This window comes from Hibiscus syriacus, unplaced genomic scaffold, assembly GCF_006381635.1.
Source record: "Hibiscus syriacus cultivar Baekdansim isolate YM2019G1 unplaced genomic scaffold, ASM638163v2 tig00110243_pilon, whole genome shotgun sequence".
NCBI lineage: Eukaryota > Viridiplantae > Streptophyta > Magnoliopsida > Malvales > Malvaceae > Hibiscus > Hibiscus syriacus.
The window spans coordinates 155,141-177,510 of NW_024062643.1; the positions used below are offsets into that span (position 1 = coordinate 155,141).

The 22,370-nt window shown below is 32.7% G+C and overlaps 1 protein-coding gene across 3 annotated transcripts; it reads left to right on the forward strand.

The window, feature by feature from the left end:
• Positions 1-700: 700 nt before the first annotated feature.
• On the forward strand, positions 701-12,602 carry LOC120114737. 3 transcript variants are annotated; one of them, XM_039135538.1, is made up of 3 exons: positions 701-974; positions 1,052-1,267; positions 1,477-1,653. In XM_039135538.1, exons 1-3 carry the CDS (start codon positions 717-719, stop codon positions 1,546-1,548), a joined length of 546 nt encoding a protein of 181 aa, XP_038991469.1. In that variant the 5' UTR covers positions 701-716; the 3' UTR covers positions 1,549-1,653. The 3 variants fall into 3 exon arrangements, with proteins under 3 accessions (XP_038991469.1, XP_038991470.1, XP_038991471.1); XM_039135539.1 differs by having other exon boundaries at positions 1,486-1,651; XM_039135540.1 differs by lacking the exon at positions 1,477-1,653 and adding an exon at positions 12,583-12,602 and having other exon boundaries at positions 702-974.
• The last annotated feature ends 9,768 nt before the right edge of the window (positions 12,603-22,370 follow it).

The following is a 22,370-nucleotide window of genomic DNA, read 5'->3' on the forward strand; positions in this document are numbered from 1 at the left end:
CGTAGTTAGCGCCGTCAAGAACATATATGTCAATTACAGAAAAACGCAGTGGTCAAAGACGTGTACTCTTCGGACTCACACACAAAAGGCCAAAATCAAACAGCGTCGGTGGTTCGCAAGGGCCAATATTATGCATTTAGGCCTTATATTATTATTCCATTTGAAGATTCAGCCTTCATATTTTAAATTTCATATAAAGTGATCCTTTTATTGTCGTCAGTATTATGCTTTATGTCAAATCATTACATGCTGCTAAACCTAGTGGTGTGAACTGTTAAGTCTTTTTCCTCCAAAAATCTTAAATTTAAAATTCTTCAATTCATTAAAAAAATAAAATTATAGTTAATATAAAAATTTACAGATAAATAATTCAGATTAATAGAAAATGATATTTATTTTTGTAAAATAAAATTTTAGAATTCATTAAGAATATCAGTGATAAAATATTATTTTTTAAGTTGTTAAATTTAAACAAATATATTTATAAGATCTGAACGTACATAATCAAATTAATAGATAAATAAATCTAATATATATATTAATTGGAAAAATGCTTTTGGGATGAATACTCATATTCATATTCTGCATTGCATTATTGCGACACTTCACCTACTTTCAGCTCCCTTTCTGTCGAATTAAAGTCCCTTTTTATCTACTTATACTCTAGCGAAGAAGCAGGGCAGCTTTCAAAGTTTTTGTAGTTTGAGTGGTAGGAAATGGAGAAAGAATCACCCACGTCCCTCTCAATTGCCGTCAATTCGCACCCAACTGCAACTCCTCTGAAGAAGAATAGCTCCTCCATAGCTGGCTTCTTGAGTAAAAGTGGGTACAAATTCTGGGTTTTGACTGCAATTCTCTTACTTGCGTTTTGGTCCATGTTTACTGGCTCCGTTTCTCTCAAATGGTCTTCTGGCAATCTGATTACATTCCCTCATGGCTCCGATTTCTCTCTTCATCAAGATCTCGACGTCCTCGTAAGTAAATCTCATGTTTCTTTATGTTTTGCTTGGTTTTTTTTTTTTCCCCTATGGTGGTTTGATTGGTTTAATAGGAATTGGAGGAAAGAGAGAAAGTGGTGAGGAAGATGTGGGATGTTTATACGCATAGCACAAGGGTTCGTTTGCCCAGGTTTTGGCTTGAAGCTTTTGAGGCTGCTTACGAGAGTTTATCAAGTGATGCTGCTGGAGTTCGAGATACTGCCATCTCTGAGATTGCTAAATTATCATTGCGATCCATAAATCTTGGTTCCCCCTCCGCTCAATCAAAGGTCAGTCTCAGTTTCTTCTCGCCAATACCTCGATTACATTCCAATTAGTCTGAAATCAAAAGAATTTGAATTGAGTAACTTGTCTGTAAATTTTTAATGGTTTAAGGCTACTTTTTCGTTTCCCCGGACATTTCCCTGTACTTAATTATGGGCAAAGTTTATTTAAGTTTCTCATATATATGTGATGGTGGTGGTATTATAATGTCCAGAGTAGTAGCACTGAAGGGAGAAAAATGAGTTCCAAAGAAGATGCTAAAAGGAATGGGAATCTGGAGTCCTAATTTGGGGATGCGATCTCCATCTCTCAAGCTGCTTCAACTTGTGAGCAATTCCCAATGGCCAGAAACGATTTGTATCCCTACAAATTTTCTATTATTATCTGAAATTGCAAAAAGGAAAATAGATGGTTCATTTAAGTGTAAGGCTCTTTGTTTATGCTGTTTTCTTGTGATCGAAGTTGGGTTTGCTATGAACTCATTAATCAAGTGTATCAGCCATGGATCTAATAGCTTCACACAAATCCTAGACCAAGTAGAAAAATAAAAGAGACACGAGTAAGATTAAAATACTAAAAAACCAATCAAAACAAATAGAATTTAAGGGTACATTTGATTTTAGGAAATGTAGCTTATTTTCATTTTCTTAAAAATTAGAAAATATTGAAGACATCATTGCTTATAAAATTCAAAAAATATTTTTAAAAATAAAATAAAATTGAGTAAAATATAAAATATTGGAGAAAACACATTTTCTTATAAAATTTAAAAAAAAATTAGTAAAATATAAAAAAATATGTTTTCAGTATTTTTTATTAAAATCATTTTAGAAATTTGAAAAACAGAAAAACATGATATCTATGTTTTTAACTTAACTTATACTAGCTCAAATTATTCTATCAACGTTTTTTACTTAATGTATCTGAAACCCTCAAACTTTTGAAAAAATAAATCAATATAATCCTTAATTTTTTTACACTCAATATGTCTTTCGTAATGTCCCTAAAAATCGAGGAATTAATTTTAGGAGTTTCGTTTCGATTAAAATTGGATTTTAAAATAAAAATGTGATTCGAGGGAGTCGACGTCAGTCTTTATTTAGGGTGTGATTGTATACCCAAAAATGTTTTGTTATTTTAATAAAATCCTAATTTTAAAATTTTATTAAAATAACTTTTTAGTATGTTTTTCCAGAAAATGAGTTCGGAGTCGATTACGTGTGGGGGAAGGGTTAACACCCCCACAACGCCAAAAAATTCCGTATTTGGTCCATTAATTATAGTTTTTTCAATGGAATTTATGGATTCAAATTTTAATTTAATTAATAATCCCTAGTTTAGTTAAATAAAAAAATGATTTAACCTATTAAAATTTAACAAAGAAAATTAATCATTCGTGCATTTAACTGAGAAAGTTAACCACCTAATATAAGATAGAATGACATCCCTTTCGTTTCCAACCAAATCAGTGAATCATTAATCTCCTTAAAACTTTTAGGTTAAATTATTATTATTCACCATTTCAAACCAAAAGGAAACACCACCTAATATAAGATAGAGTGGCAGTTTCCCATATTAAGATAGAAACAAGAAATATCATTGTATGTATTTACCTAAAGTTATGTGACAATCAAAAGTTTTATTAATGAGAATTATTGGGCCTATAAGATAGATAGAGAATATTCGAATATTTATAAATTTAAATATAAATCTCCAAATAAGGTCGAAAGGCTTATCTTCGATAAGTATAAGTATGAAACCATTTTCTTTTCTACCTTCCTCATCAATTTTAAAAGTTATCATTTTTATTTGTTTCAATAGAGGGTACTCGTTCACTTTAAATTATCAAATTAAACTACCCAAGTGGATTAGGGTAACTCGCATCGATAATTTAAATTAAATGAGCATTGCTTTTTAATTTATTATGGATACGGTTGAGTGATATGAATGAGGCTTATTATGCTTGAAAAATAATTAAAAAAACGTCATGCCATAGATGAGATAGAGTCATTTAATCCCAAATTAAATTAATTAGTGATGTTATCATTAAGGCCAAAATTGTATTTACTTATTAAAAACATATTACAAAATTAAACAATCACAAGTTCATAAAAAGCAAATAAATTTATAATTAAACATGCTTTTAATGAAATTTAACCATTATTCAAATAAATAAGTAAACATGACATAAAAATATATTTTAATAAGAATTAAAAAGTAAATAACCAAATTAAAAAAGAACATGGATTTAATTGCATTAAAAATAAAATTACAGGGGTTAAATTGTGATCTCTAGAACTTGATTTGAGTATTTAGGGAGAAAATTGTAAGGCTCTGAAAACTAAGGTGACCAAAGAAAGGATTACCCCAAGAATTAAACACACGTTCAACGAACTGGTTCACTCATTGAACCAACCACTATAAAACCCCCAAAAATCTTTTTTTTCATTTCGTCCCCCTCTTTTTCATCCTTGTTTTCCCTAAGCCTCTCATCAAAATACTCTCCCACATCCAAATTGTGGTGGCTTTCCATAAAAAAACTAAGCCAGATGAAACCTAAAAGCTATACCAAAATGTTCCCCTTTCTACCCTAAGCCCAAATCCAGTGATCAAACACATGCAATAATCACTGAAGCGTAGATCTACTAAAAAAAGGTCTTAGTTTTTTACCTTCTTCGAAGGCAGCGTTTCGTCTCTCTGATGAAGAACTCGAGCAAAAAGCTTCATTTCTCTCACTCTACTTATGTTTCTCACTGTTTTCTCTCGACTTTTCCCTGATTCACCACCGACTCCCTTTATTTTATGCAGTGGTTTATATAGCTTGAATGGGGATTTTGTTTCTATGTGCATGGGTTTAATCTAACAATCGGTGGGTTTTGTTCTTGGTTTTTTTCCTTAAAATCGAGATTGGTTTAAAAGCTTTCCCCCTTCTCTTTGATTTACATCAATTTTTATTAAAGGGGAAAACTATTCTTTTTTTCCTGTTGATTTTATGTTGGTTGCCATATTTGTATGTTGTCTGTATCTGGAAAATTTCATTTTTAATCGGCGCGTGACCCACACATGCGACCTTTGAACCGTTGGATGGTTTTTGTGGTACCATATTTGTTATGGACTTTGGATGGCTTTATCCAAATCCAACTGTCAGAGTTTGTGAGGTGCTCATGCTTTGTGACTAGGGTTATGTAAACTGTAGCATGTGGTTGATCTCTATCATCGATCAATCTCTTTATATGACAGTGCTCATATATGGTGCCCTTGCTAACTCTGGAAACCCTAGCTCGCTGGGTCAGACGAGCGGGATTCCTTAATGGGCCTCTAGGCCTGCTTCGTGTTTTTATTTTGGACTTCCCTAATCTATTGGTCAGACGAATCAGACCATTTGTATTGGACCTTGACTTGTTAGACCCTAAACTAGAATTTTAAACTTTGGACATTATTTTAGACCTGAAAAATAAGATAAACAAAAAAATAACATTAATAATTAATATTATGTGCACTATATGTTTTTAAATATATATATATTGAACCTATATATTATATATGTATTTAAAAGATATATTTTTTCAAAACTATATTATATATACTTTCAAAACTATATGTATTTTAAAAAACTATATATGTTTTCAAAATCATATATATTCTTTTCAAAAACACACTATATATATTTCAAAAGTATATTATATTATAAATAATATTTTAAAATACATATATATTTTCAAAATATACTAAATAATATACTATATAATGAACCCGGACGAAAATATGTGTCTACAGCTGCCCCTCTTTGTCCGTTGTCGTGCAACAAGAATATGAGAAGATAAAGATAAACAAATTTTCATCAGCTAAATCTAACAAGATGAGTTTTGAAGGTAATCTTGTGATGTTATTACGTGTTGAAATTATCTTCTTGGACTGTGAATGATTCGTCTAGAAACTAGTTCTTCACTACTGGACTGCAAGCGATTTGGTAATGCTTTTGAACCCAATTCGCTTTGTCGTGAATTTGAAACTAGTTTCTGAACTTTGGTTGGAAATTGGCTCATTACCGCCGAGTTAAGCCAAATCGCAAACAATTTGAAATATGTTTTTGGATCAAGCATCCTTTATCGTGAAGTTGAAACTTGACCTTGAAGACTTTAACTGAAGACTAGTTCCTTTCCATTAGACTACAATTTATTCTAAATAGATTTTCGAACCCAATATCCTCTGTCGCGAAGTTGAAATTGACATTAAAATTTTTGACATGAAGATAGTTCCTCGTTGTTGTCATGCAGACAAAGTTCTCTCGAGGTGAGTATCCTCTTCGTGAAGTTGAAACTGAACTTGAAAGCTTTGGTTGACAGATAGTTCTTCTCGACTTAATCTATGTTATGGGTAACCCCTATAGTGCGAGTTTGGTCTTGTGCGATTTTAGCTCGATATCCTTCACCACGAAGTTTAAATCTTTGCCCGAAATCTGAACTATGAAGTAGTTTCCCTATGCTAAATGGCAGTTAATTTGGGTCTTCTTCTAGAATTAAATACTTGGGTTTGAATTTTGACAGGAAGATAGTTCCTCATTGCTATCATACGGTCAATGTGCTCTTAAGTTGAGTATCATTCATTTTGAAGTCAAAACTAAACTTGAAAGCTTTGGTTGACAAATAGCTCTTCTCGACTTAAGCTATGTTGTAAATGATTCCTCTAGGTGAAGGATTATTTGGATAGCTCTCTTTCGTGAGTTTAAGCTAAGAGAGGCGATTCCCTTTCACATTTTAAGTCGGTCATGATTCCTTGAATGAATCCCCTTCGCAGGTTTGAGTCAAGTGATACTATTCAGGTGACTCCCCTTCGGGGAAAGCCAAGTGAAATACTATTTGGATGACTTCCCTTCACGGGAAAGCCATGTGATATATTCTTCAGATAACTCCCCTTCACGGGAAAGCCAGGTGAGATGTCCTTTGGATGACTCCCCTCATGGGAAAGCCAAGTGAGACAATCTTCTGGCTGGATATCCTCTATCGTGGGTTGAAATTGGCTTGAAGTTGATCTTCGAAAAGATTTGACTAGAAGGGGCTCTTTATCACTGAATAAAGCCAAATTATAGTCAATTCTGAATGTACTTCTGTGTCAAGTATCCTTTGCCGTAAAGTTGAAACTTGAATCTAAAGCTGGAAAAATTTTATATATATATATATATATATATATAATGATGATGAATATGATGCTTTTAGGTATGTAAAAATGTATTATTTTGTTTATTGTTTTATTTATTGGACAGAGTCTCATTCTTCATCCATTGACCTCGTCCTTGGAGTCAATCTTGCTGTAGTATTGACAGCTTCATGGAAAATATTTGATCTTTACATATTTTCTCACTCAATCTAGTGATCTTAATAATGATTCTATGGATTAATTTTAATCCTGATATTCTTAAAAGCTTTTTTGGCCTTGGTTTAGTCGAGGGAGTAAGGCTCTCTTGCATTTAGATCAACGATTAACTACTATAATTGGTTGACTCATCATTATAGTTAACACATCAATATTTAGTGAAATGTCTCCTTGAATGTTTTAGAAGCTCGAATGGAAACCGCTACAACCAATGATACCTCCTCCAATGTGTGTAACATTGTCATGAAAAAAGGACTGGAGAACAAGAAGGCATCACTATTTAGGAGCGTGTTGCCTTAAAATTATATCAACCACCCTTAGTGCTTTTTTGGGTTCTCAAACTCCTATACTTTCAGAGTACTTTGAATTGCTTGCATCAAAATCCTAGTAGCAAAGCTTATCTCCACTTTAAACGTCTTTGAATTATAAGACCATCTTTCTTCTTTTCACGCTCATTTGGGGGATTATTTCTGTCAAAACTTGCATAACCATTGTTTCTATTTAATATAACATTCCTCGAGTTCAATATTAAACTAATGCTTGTTACTCGGAAGGGATCCAATAATAAGCAAACTTTTCTCGCCATCATAGAAGAGATTCTTTCCAGCCAACTCATTGTTATAGGTTTCTTGTACTTTACCATACAACCATCTTCATAGTAAAGAGACACTTTTTATTCAGGCTTGACCTTGATTATGAAGTACATCGGGAGGCACAAGTGATGGAGAGAAATGAGATTTTAGAGATGTCTCATTTTATCTCACGTTCTTCTAGTAAATCTTTGAGAAAATATGTCTTGTTTGAGATATACATTTTCTTCAAACTATTAAAAAGAAAAATAAAGAAAAAATCAGTTCACTGAATATCAAATAAATAAATCACACATTTTGTCTTAAAAAATTATAGCCTTTTGACACATGTCAAGACTGATGGGTTGATTTGGGAAGATGGTGCAATTTGGTTCGGTTATGTTTCATTTGGTTTTCATGATTTATAGATATGATGTGGACATAATAGCGCAATTGTTACACTCCACTACTAGGCCCTTTGGAGAGCATTTCTATTTTAGTTCAAGGTAATCTTCCATTTTTTTCCAGTTTTATAACTTCTTTAGCAGAAATAGTGCAAAATATCGATCTAAAAACAAAACTCCTAAGTGGTTTTATGTAGTCGACAATAACAAGTGTTTTCTGACTCCCTTAGTCCACCTTTCATCGAAACTCATTCTCAATTTACATTTACTTCAAGCTTTACCTCCTTTCTTTAAATTATACTTCATTAATTTTGATGTCCTCACTTTTGAGTTTGCTGAGAAATTTATCTCGACATATGTAAACTAGTCTCATGATCTGAATGTAATCCTATTCATAAAGTTAGAGCTATTGACATGGCCATTACTTCAGTGAAATACCGCTTATTAGAGATTCAAGTGTTAGAAAGTCTTCGACTTGACAATTCAAACGGAACTCACTTCATAAAGCTCAAACATTACCTCTATAGCTGCTTTAGACATTACCTCTGAAGATTAACAACTTATTATTTTTAGCGGAGTGCCCCCAACAATGTTAAAATTAACTTCCGTTAATTATTTGAGTTTTTTATTTCAAGATTTTCTAAACTTGTCAAGAAGAATGTTTTATACTCTTAGTGTCATTGATAGTCAGGAAACTTCATCCTTAGAGCTCAATTTCCAAGCAATTGATCTAAGTTGAATCCATCTAATCTACCATTTCATTTGTGAAGAATGATATATCATCATCGATAATCCTCAGCAGATATACAAACTAACTGGTCTTGCGACGCCATTCATCGAAGATGCCCCATCTTGTCCACTTTCATACTTGCCTAAGTATTTGATGGCTTTATTGTGTGGGGAATGTTGCCTTCGTTTGTCTGGGTGAAAAGTAAGAGTAAACAGATTTTATTTTTTAGGGAATTGCGTCTTTTCACATGTCAAAAGGATATAAGCTCAACTATCAAATGTGTATTTCATTATATTTGATATTCATTGAATTTCAAAATTTCTTCATTGGTCATATTAATGATTAAAATGTTCATATATATGTAAAAAGACAATTTTAAACAAAAACATATTATTCTTTAGGTATCATAGTTATATGGTGAGTTGGCAAGGATGTAACATCTTGAAATCCGGGTCAGTGACTAAAATGAGAAATTTAGAAATTTAGGGATCAATTTAGGAAAATTTAAAGTTCAAGGATTTAAATAGGAATATTTTATTATTGGATAAAAGGGTAAATATGATATGATTATAAGGGTATTATGGTAATTTAGATTGGAAGATATTTTATCTCCCTTATTCAGGGAGATAACACGTGTGAAAAAGGAAAAAGCTTCATAAGCTTATCTTTTTTCTTTCTTCTTCTTCCTCTCGTGGCTCCAGCTCCTAAAGGTAAGTTGATTTAATTGTTTAATTTTTGGAATTTATAGGTTGGGTTGAAATAATTAGGTGTTATATAAGCTTAAAAAAAGCTTATATAAGCTTAAAACACCAAGAGGAAAGAATTAGAAAGGAATTTCTATTAAGAGTTTAGAAATAAACTTTTGTTATAGAAAGATTTTTGAAGTTCTAAGGATGGATTTGACTCGTCAATGGGTTAATTAAGAAGTTAAAGGTGATAGAATTGAATTTAGAACACATGGAAAATTTGATGAAATTCTTTAATTGAAGAATTAGGTGAATTATAAGAGATGGTAAAGTGTTATAGTGTTATAAGAAGGTTTATATATGTATAGATAACTTTAAGGTATAAAGAGGGATTAATAAGTAGAATTCAGGATAAAAGTAAGAATTTTCGAGCTCAAAATGTAATTTCTGGGTTGTGTGCATCGATGCATCTTCAATGTGTATCGATGCACTCTCAAATAAATGAACATCGAATGTCATTAGTGCATCGATGCATAAGGAGTGAATCGATGCACCACCTTAAAATGAAAACATCGAAGGTGATTTGTGTATCGATGCATGGGTAGTGCATCGATGCACATGTTAAAGAATGCATCGATACACTGTAGAATGTATCGATGCACTTCAAGGGAAATTGGAGTTATACCTTTCTTTTTGTATAAGAAATGATAGATTAGAATATATCAACTGGATACTGATATGTATCAATGTATGATTATATAAATATCGAGCACGAACAAGTTCCAGAACGATTATCAAGTTAAGATTCGATAGAAAGAGAGGAAAGCATAAAAGTGGATTGGAACTTAGTAAGACCAAGGTGAGTGAATATTAGTTAGTTTATGGTGCTAAATGGAAACGAGACTTGTGACAAGTCTATTTCCTATGTTAGAATGCATGAATATATGATTATACGTATATGATGACATGAATTGTATGTATGCATGATTATATGTGTTAACATGCTTTTAAATGTAATGATATGTGAAGTATGTACTATGTGATGTATATATATGAATATATGTGAAACTGAACTATGCGACTGCATGAGAAATATGTGAGCCATATGAAATGATATATGTGAACATGAGAAAACAAAGTATAAGATATGAGCTATGTGATCCTATGAGAATATGAAAAGAAGCTATGTGACTACATGTATATGTGAAAGAAGCTATGAGCTTATATGACATGTGATATGAAAGTGTATATGTGAAATGATATAAGTGAAAATGCCCATGTTATATAATACGAGAGCTATAGGTATAGTTGGCATGCCAAGAGTCGAGGGTCTACGCGGTCCTTCGGGACATACAGTGATCCTTCGGGATATTTCATAGTGGTCCTTCAGGAAAATTTCATAGCCCTTAGTGGGACCCCATACGAGCTGTGGTGACAGCATAGTGCACAACCTCAATAGACTCACATATCTACAGTTCTCACAGGTGTACATGGGCTAATAAGAGATAACATTGAATACAATGTATGTGATATATATATATATATATATATATATATATATATATATATATATATATATATATATATATGTGTGTGTGTGTGTGTGTGTGTTTTGTGATATGAATGATATGATATTATATAGGTGTGTTTGTAATTATTGTATATGTTATAAGATATATGATATGAACATAATAGATCATATAAACAAGAGAATAGAAATATGAATGGTAATAATATGATAATGATAGCAAAGAAGATAATTATATGCATGTGTGGATTTGATATATAAATGGATATATGTTTGGGTATGATGTGATAGCAGTAATTGTTCATGCATGATTACAAGTTATAGTTTACATTATATGTTTATTGACTCACTAAGTCAAACACTTAGCATGTAAGTGATTTATACGTAGGTTTCAAGAAGAGTAAAGAGCAATGTGGAACAAGGCAGGTCAGTTCTCCTTACTGAAGGTCAGATTAGAAGAAAGATGATTAATATGTATTTTAATATATAAAGTTCTAGTTGGCATGTATTCAAAATAATATATTGTATAAGCTCTGAATAGTTTTGTAAACGTTTTGAATAAGTTATATGTTATAAAAGTTTTAAATTACTCACTATTTTATACAAGTAATGTTTTGAAAAGTCAATGTGACACCTCAGACTCGTATTCGGGTCGAATACGGTTGGGGTGTTACATTTAATGGTATCAGAGCTAAGATTTAGCCAATTCTAAGCTTAAACCGAAGTTAAATGAGATTTAAAATGTGTACATGCCAACACAAAGTCAATAATTTCTGATCTGATAAGTGTAAGGAGTATATTATCTTGTTAATAGAATAAGATTTGTATGATATAGTAGAAATATATTATAGAAATGGTTGAATTGAATTGATAGTTGACAAATCTGATTGTGATAGCAATTCACCTGCCCTGGCCAGGCAGGATGAAGAGCGGAAACCTCAGAAAGTGTCTTATAAGATTAAAGGTTGATTTCAGAAAGTTGAAATCATATCTGCATAAGGATAGAAAGTTTTCATTGTTTGGAATTAGAAAGGTAATATAGATTCGTTTTGTTATTTTGTGGATGAGATAGGGTGAACAAGTGTCACCATAAGAGCGTTAAAAGATCAAATGATGCAGTGATAATTAGTAGAAGAGTTCAAGAATAAGTGTATCAGTGACAAGCGTATAAGATGTATAAAGTCAGAGATTATGAGTTTGAAATGAAGGGATAGTATTGTGTATAAGCAAGAGTGTGAATATGATAAGGATTTGCAGTTAAGATGAAAAGAGTTAGCATTGGCTAACCAGAGTATGTGATGAAAATATACTGGAATTAGAAGATGATGTCATGGTAAGTCAACCAAGTATGACGTAGATTTGGATATGGTGGTGTATTCTGAGTATGGAATTGTAAGGTAGTAAAGGAGATAAGGAATTGTATGATTGAGGGAAACGTAAGTATAATAGATGATAAAGAATGGTTTTCTGTATAAGTAAAGTTGACTATCAAAATTATGAAATGCGATAAGGAGTGATAGTTAAGGATAAATATATGAGATATAACCAAGCAAATGAGTAGTATTGTGTATGAGTTTGAAAAGTTGAGTAAGATATCGCTGAGAAATATGCGATAAAGATTGGTAATCAGAGATGAGTATAAGTGATAGGAAAAACGTATGTGAGCATGAAATAAAAGATATGACTTATGTATAAGGAGATTTTGATTTTGAATGAGTAAAGGAATAATGGAATAAGGAAATGAAAAGGATTGAGTTTAAAGGATCAGATATGATAAAGGTTATATGGAAGCGTAGATGATAAGTTTGATATAGAAGTAAGAGAAGTATGTAAGGTGATGTGAAAAGATTGCTTAATTTCGTAAAGTGTATGTTTAATCATATTTAAAGAAGATTTAAGGTTGTCTTCTTGGTTAAATGATGATGGAAAAAGAGTTTGGTTATTGTTATAAGGTAATTAGAGATGGATGTTACTATCTACGTGATGAGTGACATTATATGGAATTTTAGAAAGGTCAAAGGAAAATACAAAATTAAAGGAGAGAAAAGACATGAATGGATTTAGGTTACTAGTTACTATGTATATGATAAGTGATAGTAGATGAATGTATAAAGGAAAAAGGAAGTTAAAAAACTAAAGGAAGGAAAACGTAAGTAAATGAGGCAACATGAGAACATTAGAATGTATGTTCTTATTGGTATGTGTAGTGAAAATTCGAGGACGAATTTTCTTTAAAGGAGTGGATATTTGTAACATCCTGAAATCCGGGTCAGTGACTAAAATAAGAATTTTAGAAACTTGGGGATCAATTTAGGAGAATTTAAAGTTTAAGGATTTAAATAGGAATATTTTATTATTGGATAAAAGGGTAAATATGAGATTATTATAAGGGTATTATGGTAATTTAGCTTGGAAGATATTTTATCTCCCTTATTTAGGGAGATAACACGTGTAAAAGAGGAAAAGCTTTAGAAGCTTATCTTCTTTCTTTCTTCTTCTTCAATGTGTATCGATGCACTCTCAAATAAATGAACATTGAATGCCATTAGTGCATCGATGCATAAGGAGTGTATTTAAAACATTTTGATATTTCGATATAACAAATTAAGTTAAATAAATTTTAAGATTTTCCAAAAAGATTTTCTAAGTATATTCGATATAATTATTTGAATATCAAAATATTACTCCAAATCTTTCAAATGTCATTTTTAATCCTTACTCAAGTGTAAAATTAAGTTTTAATCTTAAAATAATTTCAAAACGATTTTACAAAATATTTCGAACCATTTCAAAGCCAAAAATTCCAGATTGCTCAGAGGGAACCGATTCCCCCCTAAGGGGGTACCGATTCCCCTCTGAATGGTTTGGCTCCAAGAATTCCAGTATGCTCGGAGGGAACCGATTCCCCCCCAGGGGTACCGATTCCCCCCACTGTTCAACGGTCGAAATATTTGAATTTTAAACTTAGGGAACCGATTCCCCCCACGCTCCAAGCTGTTTTATTAATTGATTTCACACTAAAATGGCTATATTATCTTCATTAATAATTCCCAATTCAAAAGTGATTCAAGTGTATTTAAGCAAGCTTAGAAACCAATGATCAATTACAAGAAACATCAAGCAACTAGAATCAAGAGAGAATCAAAGAGAAAGCATCAAACCTCAAGTTTGAGGATTTCAAGCCTATTTTTCATTTAATATTCATTTTGCTTTCAAGAACACTTATTGTGCTCAATTGTATTCATTCTTGAGTGTTCTTTTCTTTGTTCTAGAATTGTGCAAACAATCTACCTTGTGAGGATTTCCTTGTAAGTTTGCAAATTTGTATTGTTCTCTTTGGGAGAGAGTGTTCTCAAGAATTTGGGGTATAATTCTTGAGGGTTTGTAAGGTTACTCTTTGTCCTCAAAAGAAAGACAAATTAGTGAATTTGTGGAAAATTCTTAGTGTAGATAGCTAAGGTAGTGGACGTAGACTTTGGTTGAGAAAGTCGAACCACTCTAAATCGCTGTGCAATTTCTTTTAATTTTCTGCAAAAGCTTCCACCAAAATGTTTATTGCCAATTCACCCCCTCTTGGCCTATTCCGTCAATCGATGAACTCAACAATTAGTATCAGAGCCTAACTCATTTGAAGGTTTAATCGCCTCTTGAGTCGATTCGGCAAGAGTTACATCGATAATCAAAGTCATCAATGGCCTCCACTTCAAACTTCGACTCCGGTCTCGATTCGATGCCCGTCAACAAGCCTCCTTTCTTCAATGGGGCTAATTATGCCTATTGGAAAAATAGGATAATGTACTTCATTCAAGCAAGTGACATGGGAGCATGGAATGTTGTAGAAGAAGGATACTTCAAGCCTCTCACTCATCCAAGATTATGGAGTGAATGAGAGACAGAAATGTTCCAGCTCAACTCCAAAGCCATCCATATCATATTTTGTGCTCTTGGACCAGATGAATACGAAAGAGTTTCATCTTGTACAACCGCCAAAGAAATATGGGACAAATTTCAAGTCACTCATGAAGGTACCGACGAGGTAAAGAAATCTAAAATTAGTATTCTAACGCATATCTATGAAAATTTCAGGATGAAACCAAATGAAGATATCAAAGCTATGACGGATAGATTCTCAACGATTGTCAATGGTCTCAAATCATATGGAGAGATCATTTCAAATGAAAAGCTTGTGAGGAAGTTAGTCTACTCCCTCCCAAAATCGTGGCAATCAAAGAAGACGACAATCATCGAGTCTAAGGATCTAATGTCCTTAACTCTTGAAGAGCTAATCGGTTCACTCCTCACTCATGAAATGATGCTTGAAGATGAGATGGACCTTGATAAGATTGAAGAGACACCAAAGGAGAAGGAGAAGAAGAAAAACATTGGAGTTGCTCTCAAATCCACAAAAGATGAGAGTAATTCGGATAAAGATGACGATGACGAGGAAATGGCATTATTTGCCAAACGGTTCAGAAAAATGATAAGACCTTACCGAGGAAGAAAATTCAAACGAAATGAAGACCTCAAAAATGAACCAAAAGAGAAGGACCCGATCATTTGCTATGAATGCAAAAGCCGGGGCATGTCAAATATGATTGCCCACAACTGAAGAGAAAGGGTCAATCAAAGAATAAGCACAAGGCTCATGTGGCTACATAGAGCGATGAAGAAGGTTCTGATGAAGAGAAACAAGAAGTAGCAAACTTGTGCTTGATGGCATTCGGGGAAGATTTTAAGGTAACCTCTAACTCATCTGATTTTGATGATTTATCCTATGATGAGTTATTAGAGGAATATAATGGGTTGGCTTCGGATTATGAGAAATTGTTTTTAAAATATAAAAATGATGTTTCAAAATTGAAAAATGAAAATAAACTCATATCCAAAACCAACAACGATCTTGAAAGTAAAATCAAAGATTTGCAAATCAAACTAGAAGAGTTTGAAAAGAAATTTTGGATTTGCAAAATTTACTTTCAAAGGGCATGATGATCATCAAAAGAAAATTGATGATCTTAAAACTTCTTTTGATAAAGTTGGAACAAAACGTTTTGAAAATGGAGAAAATTCAAAATCCAACTTTGTTAGAAAAAGTTTTAAAAACTACAATCATAGGGTCCCCAAAACCTCTAATAGAAAAATCATTAGAAGTATATGGGTTCCTAAAGAGCTCATTACTACTAAAGATAAGGATATCCTACACAATGGATACCTAAGGGGACTAGGATTTTGGAAACTAATGAACCCAAAAGAATTTGGGTACCAAAAATTAGAAATTAATCTATGTTTGTAGGAAAAGGAGCATTGCTACAAGGCACGAGAAACAAATCCAAATTCATGGTACCTTGATAGTGGATGCTCAAGACACATGACCGGAGACAAAAATCGGTTCATTGAGCTTAACGCCAAAAATAGAGGAGAAGTGACTTTTGGTGATGATTCAAAAGGTCACATTGAAGGTATTGGTACTATTGGTAATACCTCTTCCATACAAATTAAGAATGTTTTATATGTGAATGGATTAAAGCATAATCTATTGAGTATTAGTCAATTTTGTGATAAGGGATTCAAGTCATGTTTGATATTGATTGTAAAGTCATTGACATTGCATCTAATCGGATTATGCTTGTTGGTCATAGAATAAAACATATACATGGTGCATTTAGATTCTATTGATGACTAATTTGTGCCTAGTTGCTAAGGATGAACATGATAGTTGGTTATGGCATAGGAGACTAGGACATGCTAGTATGAGTGTTTTGCAACGGCTAATTCAAGGTGATTTAGTTCGAGGGTTGCCTAAGCTTAAATTTGATAATGATGAAATCTGTGATGCTTGTGCTAAAGGAAAACAAAAGCGAGTTTCTTTTAAATCCATTAATGCGTATCAACTAGTAGAGTATTACAATTGATCCATATAGATCTTTTTGGGCCAACTAGGACTACTAGCTTGGGTGGAAAACAATATGCATTTGTCTTGGTAGATGACTATTCTAGATTTACTTGGGTTCTGTTCTTAATACTAAAGATGAAGCATTAGAAAAATTCATCACATTTTCAAAAGTAATCCAAAACGATAAGGTTACTCTATAACTAGTGTTAGGAGTGATCATGACACTGAATTTGAAAATCTTGGATTACCAGTTTTGTAATTCTAATGGTATTAGTCACAATTTTTCAGCACCTAGAACCCCTCAACAAAATGAGTTGTTGAGAGGAAAAATCAACTTTAGAAGAAATGGCTAGAACCATGCTTGTGAAAATAATTTGCCAAAATATTTTTGGGCGGAAGCCACAAATACCGCTTGTTATGTTGTAAATCGAGTAATGATTAGGCCAATTTTAAAGAAAACTCCATATGAAATTTTCAAAAATAAAAAGCCTAACATTAGTTATTTTCATCCTTTTGGATGTAAATGTTTTGTTTTGAACAACGGTAAAGAAACCTTGGCAAATTTGATGCTAAAAGTGATGAAGGAATTTTTCTGGGTTATTCTTAAATTCTAAAGCTTATCGAGTATTTAATAAAAGAAATTTAGTTGTAGAAGAGTCTATACATGTTGTTTTCGATGATAATCCCCTTCGAGGAAGGATTCTTATTAACGATGATGTAGGGATTATAAATATAAATGACGTTAGACATGACGTTGGAGAATCATCATCAAAGGAAGAAGTGAAAGATGAGGAAAATCATGATCCCCTCGAGAATCCAACCATTGAAGAAAGGGAAGTATCTTATCCAAGAGAGTACAACTATGTCAAGGATGGTGAGATTATAGGTGATCCATCCAAAGGGGTAACAACTCGATCTTCTCTTAGAAATATTTGTAATTATGTTGCATTTATTTCATGCATAGCCTAAGAATATTAAAGAAGCATTAAATGATGAACATTGGATTATGGCTATGCAAGAAGAATTAAATCAATTTGAGAGAAGTAAAGTATGGACATTAGTTGAAAGGACTAGTAATAATCTACTGTAGGTACTAGATGGGTGTTTAGGAATAACTTGATGAGAGTGGTAATATAGTGAGAAACAGGATAGACTTGTTTCTCAAGGGTATACTCAAGAAGAGGGCATAGACTATGATGAAACATACGCTCCCGTAGCTAGGATGGAAGCAATTAGAATGTTATTAGCATTTGCATGTTTTCATGAATTTAAATTATATCAAATGGATGTTAAAAGGCATTTTTAAATGGTTTTATAAAAGAAGAAGTGTATTGGAACAACCTCCAGGTTTTGAAGATTCAAAATTCTGGATCATGTTCTTAAATTGACAAAAGCTTTATGGTTTAAAACAAGCTCCAAGAGCTTGGTATGAAAGATTGTAAACTTTTTAATTGAAAAAGGTTTTTCAAAAGGGAAGGTTACACTACATTGTTTTTAAAGCATAAAGGTAAAGATTCATAGTAGTTCAAATTTATGTTGATGATATAATATTGGTTCTACTAATGCTGCTCTTTGCCAAGAATTTTCTAAGCTAATTCGAAATGAGCATGATGGGGAGCTCTCATTTTTCTTGGGACTCCAAATCAAGCAAAGAAAGATGGAATCTTCATCATCAAGCTAAGTACGTCAAAGATATGCTCAAGAAGTTTGGACTGGAAAATGGCAAACCTCATGACACTCCAATGAGCTCTTCAACAAAGCTTACTTAGATGAAGGAGGTAAATGTGTAGATGTTAAATTATATAGGTCAATGATAGATCTCTACTTTATCTAACTGCAAGTAGACCGGACATTATGTTTAGTGTTTGCTTATGTGCTATATTCAATCATGCCCTAAGGAATCACATTTACTAGCTGTTAAGAGAATCTTTAGATACCTTAAGGACATCCTAGTTTAGGACTTTGGTATCCTAGAGACTCTAGCTTTAGCTTGCATGCTTTTTCTGATGCGGATTATGGAGGATGCAAATTAGATAGGAAAAGCACCTCCAATACTTGCCAATTCCTTGGAAATATGATGATTTCTTGGTTTTCAAAGAAACAAAATTATGTTGCATTATCTACCACTGAAGCCGAATACATTTCAGCTGGTAGTTGTTGTGCACAAGTTTTATGGATGAACAACAACTTTTTAATTATGGAATTGAAGTTGGTACCATTCCTATTAAGTGTCACAATACTAGTTCTATTTGTCTCACTAAAAATCCTATCCAACCTCTAGAACTAAGCACATTGAAATAAGACATCACTTCATTAGAGACCATGTCACTAAGGAAGATGTAGTTTCTAGAATTTGTTGATACTTTGCACCAATTAGCGGATATCTTTACAAAACCTTTAGACAAGGAAAGATTTTGGACACTTAGGAGAGAATTAGGTTTGACCAACCTATCTTCACTTAGTGTTTAAAATAATTTTAGCACTTTAAGACTAAATGAAAAATGCTAATTTTTATTGCATTCATTGCTATTAGTTAGGGGAGTTTATTATTCTTGATAAAAATTAATTTTATGTTCAAATATCGTTTAAAGATTAATTTGATTATTGACATAATTAATTTTCAAAATATGAGTTGCCAATACCACTTAGAGAAAGTTAATTAGCATTTTGTGTTTAAAATTGGATTTAGCATTTTGGTGCAGAGGAATCGATACCCTCATGAGGGAACCGATTCCCCCTTTGAAGGGGAACCGATTCCCCCTAGGGAATCGATACCCCCTGGGGTTCTGGAATTTAACACAGGCAGAACACCCAAAAATCCTAAAACCCTCTTCTTTCTCTCATTGCCGCCGTTTTTCCCTCTACTCTCTCAAATCTCCATTTTGCCTCAAACAATTTTTAATCGGAATTCTCTTCAAATATCATTTCTAAACCTGCTAGCATCATTAAAATCGTGCAAACAACATCAAAATCCACTCAATCTCATCTTTCAAGGTAAATTTCTAAACTCTCTATTTCATTGATTTGAACATATGACTAGTTTTATTAGTTCTAGATAGAAATAGTGATCGGGCATTGTGTTTAGTGATTAGAAACTAGATATTACAACTAATTTCATAAAAAACACCAAGAATTTTCCAAAAATTGAAAATTTCGAAATAAAAAAAATATTGTTTGTCAAATTATTGTGTTTTAATTGAATTATGTTGTTGTTATGAAACTATACATATATTGTTTTTCAAACTTATTTTTCAATAGTTTTCAAACTTTGCCCTTTAGGATTGATTAGTGAACCTTGAAATATTGAGAACTCAATAAGTTTGGGATTGATTGAATTGCATACATGTGTTTTCTAAATTGCAGGTTATCCATTCTATTCTGATTTCCTAACCATGTCCAATCCAAATTAGAGAAGAACATATCCCTTCTCGTCAAGCTATGTTAGATATTAATTTTAAATATCTTCCTCTTTTACAAGAGTGGAAATTTGATAAACTTTGTGATCTTGAACCTATAGTTTACCATCAACTTGTTCGAATCTTTTATTCTAATGTCGTTTGTGTCAAAAACCGAGCTCAAACTGAGACCATAGAAGTTTGTTCCTACCTCCTAGGACAATTCTTACATATTAACTCGGCTTACATAGCCAAGGCATTAGGATTAGATAACGATGGTATTTCAATGAAAAACAAATTTTAGGTTCGTTATAAAGAAGGGATAGTGCGAGTGTCTTAGACCTTCATGAACGTTTTCTTCACCTAATATTTCTTGGTGGTTTCGACCATCCGGAGGTTGTTATTCTACTCTTAGAGCCTTGGATCTTTGGTGGTTACATTGTTTCAAAACAGTATTAAAATAAACCTACCTCAGATTATTTTTGATGAAATTGTTGAAACCGTAAATCTTGTTCCTAACAAGAAACTTTGTTCATCTCTAGTTACGGTTGCATTTTGAGTAATCTATTTTCTAAAGTCGGGCTTAGAGTAGGTCTAGATGCCTCCTTTCCTATAAAGAAACAAATTAATCTTCTTTCCTTAACGAGAGCGAGATGGATAAAGGATAAGGAAACTGGTGAATAGGTTTGATCTTCTGAAAATACTTTAGGAGCTAGTTCTTCACGAGCTCCACCAGAAGGTGACGATGATCCCGAGCTTGAACAATTAATACGAGACATCGATGAAGTCGAAGATGAGCCTGAGCAGCCCGAGGAGCAAGCACAACAAACGCATCAAATGCCTCCATATTTTCAATCTTTTATGGAGACATTCGATTTCTGATATGCTACATGGATTCGCTTTACTTCTATAGAGTCCCATTTATCCACAATGGGAGCTCACAATTAGAAATCCTCCGAGATGCACACAACAACGCTTCGATGAATGAACATATTGATGCACTCTCACATGGATGGCCGTATGAGAGCTCGTTTTCCCCTCCCGATCCGGATGTTTGATCTGTGTTTAACTTTAGAACTTTGAACTAAAAGATTATTCTTTCAACATTTTGAATATTTTGGAATGTTTGATTTTGTGGATTGTTAGACATTGGAATTGTTTGGATGTTTGAATTTATATATTTGGTTTAGTTAAATTTATTGCATCATTTACATCATGTTAGATATACGACCAATTTTGCAATGTCACATTAATTATGAATATTGATTATGAAATTAATGGCTAACATTTCTCTTGATTGTGATCTTAGCAGCTTAACTATAAATATATTGGCTAATGATTTCAAAAACCTTGTTTAAAATCTTTTACGAGTCTTTTTGATTTAACAAAAAGGGAGAGAAGTGTTAAATGTTTTAAATGTTTTAAATAGGAGAAGTGTTAAAGTAAGGGGGAGTAATTTTTCAAAAACGTCATTTTTTGATTTCAAAATCATAAAATTACTAAAATGTTTTGTTATATCAAAAAGGGGGAGATTGTTGAAAACATTTTGATATTTCGATTAAACAAATTATTAAATGAATTTTAAGATTTTCCAAAAAGATTTTCTAAGTATATTCGATATAATTATTCGAATATCAAAATTACTCCAAATCTTTCAAATGTCATTTTAATCCTTACTCAAGTGTAAATTAAGTTTTAATCTTCAAATAATTTCAAATGATTTTACAAAATATTTCGAACCATTTCAAAGCCAAAATTCCAGATTGCTCAAGGGAACCGATTCCCCCCAATGATTCCCCCTGAATGGTTTGGCTCCGAGAATTCCAGTAGCTCGTGGGAACCGATTCCCCCAGGGGGTACCGATTCCCCCACTGTTCAACGGTCGAAATATTTGAATTTTACACTTAGGAATCGATTCCCCCTATGGGGCGACGATCCCCACGCTCCAAGCTGTTTTTATTATTGATTTCACACTAAAACGGCTATATTATCTTTATTAAGTGATTCAAGGTGTATTTAAGCAAGCTTAGAAGCCATTGATCAATTACAAGAAACATCAAGCAACTAGAATCAAAGAGAAAGCATCAAACCTCAAGTTTGAGCATTTCAAGCCTATTTTTCATTCAATATTCATTTTGCTTTCAAGAACATTTATTGTGCTCAATTGTATTCATTCTTGAGTGTTCTTTTCTTTGTTCTATAATTGTGCAAACAATCTACCTTGTGAGGATTTCCTTGTAAGTTTACAAATTTGTATTGTTCTCTTTGGGAGAGAGTGTTCTCAAGAATTTGGGGTATAATTCTTGAGGGTTTGTAAGGTTTACTCTTTGTCCTCAAAAGAAAGACAAATTAGTGAATTTGTGGAAAATCCTTAATGTGGATAGCTAAGGTAGTGGACGTAGACTTTGGTTGAGAAAGTTGAACCACTCTAAATCGTTGTGCAATTTCTTCCAATTTTCTGCAAAAGCTTCCACCAACATTTTTATTACCAATTCACCCCCCTCTTGGCCGATTCCGTCAATCGATGAAC

Bases quoted from the DNA above. Each gene is read 5' to 3' on its own strand.
- LOC120114737 (XM_039135538.1), top strand. From the start codon at position 717: ATGGAGAAAGAATCACCCACGTCCCTCTCAATTGCCGTCAATTCGCAC. The intron at 975-1,051 runs GTAAGTAAATCT...TTGGTTTAATAG, and splicing joins ATCAAGATCTCGACGTCCTC to GAATTGGAGGAAAGAGAGAA. The intron at 1,268-1,476 runs GTCAGTCTCAGT...TATAATGTCCAG, and splicing joins CCCCCTCCGCTCAATCAAAG to AGTAGTAGCACTGAAGGGAG.